Raw genomic sequence first — 6,399 nt, forward strand, 5'->3', positions numbered from 1 at the left:
TCAGAACCCATCGTGTAACTAAGCACAAGCTTATGTATTTTTAACTTTTATAAACTTTTTTTATAAAAGTTTTTTCACATAACTTTTTCACAAGTTGGATGTATAAGTTTATTTTAACTTATGAAATTTGTTTGATTCATTAAGAGTTTATAGAGATATTGATCCAAACATCATGACCTTGCATCATCTAATAAAAAAATTTAAATTTTTATACCCTAATATATATTTTATATTTTTTCTTCCATTCTCATGAATCATGATATTATTAATTATATTAATCACTTTGTATTTCTTGATTTCCCTGTTTCTCTCTTTTTCTAAAGGTGTACAAGAATCCCTTAAAGATGTGGAAAACATACTTTGTAAAAACAAAGGAAAAACATCAAAATCTTTTCTACATGTGCCTAAGTAAGGGGACAAAGTAGTTGATGTCATACATAGTATTTTTTTTTTCCCTTAATAAAAGCTTTTCATCTGTAGGGGGATATTTTACAGCTTTTGGACTTTTCTAGCTATTCACTAATCACTAGGATTTTATATTTCAAAACATTTCAATATATTTGTAATGTTACTATTTAATTTGCTGTGTAGTCTATGCATATAAATATTAGAGACTATAAACGTCACAGAAACAAGATGTATATCTATCCCATCCAGCCTCATGCTGGAAGGTGTATTTCTCTCTATAGCAACAGACACAACAGTAGAGTGCATGAAGATAAACACGCATTGTATAGCAGTGAGGGGAAATTTTGTTGGGTGCTGCCTACATATATATATATATATATATATATATATATATATATATATATATATATATATATATATATATATATATATATATATATATATATATATATATATATGAAAAAATTTAGATGAAGCAAAATGCTTATCATAAAAAAATAAAATGAAGAGAAATTCTATATATACAACTCTTTTCCCCATCTATTTCTAAAATTAGTAAGAGACATAACAAGAGAAGAGAGATGTTATTAAAAGAGGACAAAGTTGTTTTATAGAGTACACGTAAGAATAATAAATCATATCATAAATCTAGTACTGTTTTGTAATGAGTAAATTAAATGACCACTTCAGTGATTTCATGAAATTACACAAACTCCCTCCATTTTTTAAACATGAGAAATGTTTTCTTATAGAGGAGTTTCATACAATGTTTTCCAAACAATTAAGGGGTTAATGTAATGTATAAGGAAGTGTCTGTGTATTTTTAAAAAAATTAAAGAGAATCAACGGAAGATTAGATAAAAATAGGAGAAGCTTGTATAACTTCATAAAATCCCGAGAGTAATTACTGTAATTTACTCTATACTAATATAATATGAGGGAAAGAGTAATGAGGTACCTACCTGCAAGATAAGCCACAAGGACCATGCAGTGTTACCTGAGAGCATCAAAAGAGAGCCTCTAATAGTATCACCTTTGGAGTGCACAATTGTTAAAGGGTGAGAACTATGGTTCTGATTTTCTGGATACCATTTCATGAAACCCAGGTGAGGTCCTTTAACTAAAGCAAATGTTATTGCCCCAGCAAGGCTTAGAACGGACCCCAAAATCTTGGCCAATCCATGCACACGTTTTATGGAAATGCTTTCCATCCTGAAATTTCCAAAACCAATTTCAGTTCTCTCTATAGGTCTTGACCCTGCTTCAGAAAAATAAATGGATGGTTATTTTTAATTTTACCTAATTAAAACAGCCATGATGAAAGTAATGGCAGGGACAGTATTTGTGGCGGCTGCAGCAAATGTTGCAGTGGTGTAGTTGATTGAAACATAGTAAAGGTTTGAACTTGCAGTTAACCTATCCATCAAAGCACATACAAAAAACAAAAAACTTAGGATATCACGTCACTATCAAGGAGTATATCATTTAGAAATTTCAACTTAAATCTTTGAATTGACAATGTTAAGCAAGTAACGGGGTCAGGAAAGGGACATATCATACCCAACAAGGGAAACTAGAAACAATTTGCACAACAAGTTGCATGACAAAGGAGCTGGTTGCTTGCTGCAAAATCAATGAATTGCAAAAAATTAACAAACAAATTAATTTTTTAAGCATACTTATGGAAAGGATTAACAAGGGATGAGTGTAAAGTGTAAAATATAAACTCTTTAGAACCTGTCAAAGAAAGCAAATGGAGATAGAGCAACTGATGCAAAGGCTTGTCTATAAACAACAAACACATAAGGGCTCATTCCCTTGGAAATTGCAGCCTTGGAAAGCAAGGCCATTCCAGCATACACAAACTGAATGAACAACATTGCAACATAGGGTCTATTTTTTTCCACAATGGCCACACGCCACAACAAAAAACTCTTCATTTTGTCTGCTACCTCTGAGTGACCACCTAGCAAGGAAAATTGTTCAATATATAGAGATTTTTGAACTCAGTATATGGCTTGTTTGTTGGCTTTATGCTTTTCCTTATTGGCTTTGTGCTTTATATATATTTTGACACCAAAGTGGCACGAATTTGGCCCATACGTTTGAAAAGTTGTAGCACTAGGCACTAGCATCGTTTTCAGTAGAAGGGCAAGGCTCTCACTAGCGCATGCTAAGATTATTATTGTACTTTTGCATAGCAAAGGGAGCAACATGGTTACTGTTATGTTTACTATTTGCAGAATTAAGAGGAAGCTTTTTGCAAGCACTATGCCACAAAGTGATATTAATCAACCAATCATTCACTATTATGAGTACTTTGACAACTTGTTTTATCCTTAACGGGACCTTCAACTCTAACCCATGTTATTTGAGCTTAAAGCGTGAACAAAGCCATGCTAGTTTGCACTGAAATTAAGTTTAAGGGAGAAATTATTATCCTTGAGCAGGCTTTATTGTAAGGAATAAACTGTTCCAAAACAGTTGAAGTTTTTAGTAAGTTTTTATATTTTAGTGAACATTTATTCTGTATAAAGTTAAGGTTTAAATCTATTTTTATTTGTTGAAAATATGGCCTTTTCAATTTTACTTTTATGATTTAATTATTTTTAAAAATTAGAAAAAAAATCATAATAATGTCCTATCATAATTAAACAACTTACATATATATTTTATTCTAATAATATAATTTTAAACCGCTTTTAAATTATCTTTTTAAATAACCCTTAAATAACAATAAAATATTTTTTTACTCGTAAACAATAGTTAATCCAACGGTAAAAAAAAAAACTAAGCAATGACGTTTAAACATAAGCAATTTGTTAAGTATCGAACGTCGGAGATAACTCGTTTTGATTTTACTTTTTAAATTTTATTTTTTATTATTTTAGTATGTGAAGTTTTTTAGTATCTTTTATCCGTCAAGGTCCATTAAATAATAATATCACGCTTTATTATTATTTTATAACATTATTACTTAACTGATGATGATGTGACATATTCTATTAATTTATTATATCATCACTTAATGTGATAATTAGTTTATTATATTATTTGAATCTAACAGGTAATAAATATTAAAATCAAACATAAAATTTTATTAATTGATAATAATTATTTTAAAAATTATATTTATAATATTTTTTATTAATTGATTATTTAATGTTTTAAAAAGTTAACTATACATAAAAATTAAACTCCCGTATACAAAGTAATGTCAAAAGATCATCCATTTATTTTCTCGCTACGCGATGTGCATTTCGTATTTAACAACTACAATATTTGAAACTATATCTTTTTTTTTTAATATTACTTTATCAAATATCAAGTGATGATACTCAGTTCCTCACAGTAAACTGCAAACGATTGATGTTGTGGAATTTACGTAGGACCATTTATAATAGAATAACCACGTCTAACCAATCTTTCTTTTTATTAGAAGTCGTAAAGAAACAATCCACACATTTCTAGGATTTTAAACTCAACGAATTTGAATTTTATAGAGAATCTAACTATTATTTTAAAAAAAATTGTATTTCAAATCACATTTTTCACTCACAAGATTTGAACTCCTAATTTTTTTAAAAGAATCAAATCCAGTCTCACTTAGGCCAACTTACATGTATTTATAATGATTTTATTTTATGGTAGTTTTTGGATATTTTTTGTCTTTAATATTTTTTAAGTGAATTTAAATTTACTTTTTATAATTTATTATAATAACTTTTTCATTACTTTTTTTGCATAAGATTTATAATTTTTTTTAAAAAAATTTCTCTCAAAGTAAGTCACTTAAATTATTTCAGACATTCACTTATTAACAACTCACCAATCAAAATATTAAATTTCACTCAAAATTAAATGTTTCAAATTTTAACAATTTTCACTAAATGTTTTACTTAAGTTATTTTATATTATAAATTTCCATTTATTTGAATATAATATAAGATTTTGAGGGTTTTTAACAAAAAAGAAGAAGATAGAAAAATATTTATATGATTTTAAAAATATTTAATTTCTTTGATAAAAAAATTGGGAGACTATAATTATACAAAGTCTAAACTAAAGTGACTAAAGTATATTTAAGTTTTTGAAAAATTATGAAGAACAATCTGTTTGGGATTTTTTTTCTGTTTTAGTTTATACACACATAGGAATACATTTCATAACACATTTAGTGAAAATAAAATGTATCAATCTAACTATTAAATCATGTTGTTTTATTCTGATAACAATGTATTCTTAATTAGTTTAATATAATAATTTAGGCATTCATAAATTTTGTAATCTAATAATAAAGATTTACTTGCAGTTTAAATAATATATTTTACAATGAAAAAAGTATAAAGAAGTCTCAATATGCAATTTAATTATTACATAATTACTACATTGTAGAAGTATTTATAAATTTAAATAAAATATAAAAATGTAATTGAAGACAAATAAAATTCTATAAAATTATAAAAGAGAAACACACAATTAATTTAAATAGAATTTAAATTTTAAAATTTAAAATAATATAATATTTAAAAATTAAAAATATCATAATAATTAGAAATACTAATTAAGAAACTTTAGAAGGAAATATGTTGTTTTTGGCTAAATAATCTCTTTAGTCCTGATTTTGTAATATGTTAGTGCCTTCCATTATCTGAAACTAAATTCACTCTTTAGTGCTTACCGGTCTTTAATTGTGAAATAGAGACAAATATTTAACCATTTTTTTAGAAAATTGACTCTAATTATGTATAAACGGGTGAATTACTAATTGAGAGAGTTTAGTTAATGAATAAGATGCTGTAAGTTATTATAATTTGATATATGTATTAAATTTTTACTAATAAAAAAATAGTTGAATTTTACTCTTCTAAATTTTTATATGCTGAGGAATAAATCTGGCTTACAGACGGTAATCATTAATCAATTATTCTATTGAGATCCTTTTTGACAATTCATTTGGAACGCTAACGGACATATCCTTCACGAGTAACTATAAGTCTACAAGTATATACTACTCTAATTAATCTATGAAATTAAAGAAAATTTAAATAATTTTTTAAAAATTATTTTGTGAATCACATTAGTCTAAAGTTTTTTTTTTATTTAAAAAAAGGCAGGTCAGAATCTAATAGTATAAAATAGTAATAATATACTATAATCTAATTACAAATTATTATTGATAAATTATTTTAATAGTTATTATAAAAATAAAAAAATATCATACGTAATAATTTGTGATTAAATTATATTATAAAAATATTTTATTTTATTAGTGTATAGTTTTTTTCTCTAAAAAAATGTAACTTAAGTAATAATATTAACATATATTTATTAAGGACAAAAATAATAATAAGTGATTACATTTAATATTTTGATGAAATGACTTCAAATTTTAAATACTTAGTTAGAATTTCCTAAATTATAAGGGACGAATATGACGACATAATACATTTCAATGACCAAATACTCCTTTCATAAAGGTTTTGTTTTTGTTTTTTTAAGTTATGTTACTTAAGGTATTTAAGTTAATATTTAAGTCTTTTTACTAGTTAAAAAATTTATTTAATTGTTTGGTAAATATATTTTTTTAGTAGTTTTTATTTTTTTTAAATGCTAACTTTTACCTTTTTTATTTTTTTTTATTTTTATTCTTGATGTATTTGTGTAATTTCTTAGTTTCCATTTTAAATAAATGATAAATTTATTATTTTTCTGACATTTTATAATTTTTGACTATTTCACTAATTAATTTTATCAATAAGTTAACTTTTAACTTTCATTTATCAACTAATTTTCTAACTTCTAATTAGCTTTTGAGCTAGTTTTGCCAAATATAATTTTAATATAAAAATATAAATTTAATAGGCAAATATTTTTAATGTATTTTTTGTATACTCTCTAACAAATTATATATTTTTTCTAGTATAATTTTTAAAATATTTATTATAAAAGTTAAGAAACAGAATTACCATATACTAATTTTGTGGTTTA

General features: G+C 25.0%; 1 protein-coding gene across 1 annotated transcript; it reads right to left on the bottom strand.

Moving 5' to 3' along the window:
* Positions 1–874: 874 nt before the first annotated feature.
* LOC100804258 (WAT1-related protein At1g43650) lies at positions 875–2,442 on the bottom strand. Its single transcript, XM_006599430.4, has 4 exons — positions 2,146–2,442; positions 1,969–2,031; positions 1,708–1,824; positions 875–1,620 (listed from the first exon to the last, which is right to left on the bottom strand). The coding sequence occupies exons 1-4, from the start codon at positions 2,346–2,348 to the stop codon at positions 1,323–1,325; spliced, it is 681 nt and encodes a 226-aa protein (XP_006599493.1). The 5' UTR covers positions 2,349–2,442; the 3' UTR covers positions 875–1,322.
* Between the last annotated feature and the right edge of the window lie 3,957 nt (positions 2,443–6,399).

Source organism: Glycine max, chromosome 16 (assembly GCF_000004515.6).
Source record: "Glycine max cultivar Williams 82 chromosome 16, Glycine_max_v4.0, whole genome shotgun sequence".
NCBI classification, from domain to species: Eukaryota; Viridiplantae; Streptophyta; class Magnoliopsida; order Fabales; family Fabaceae; genus Glycine; species Glycine max.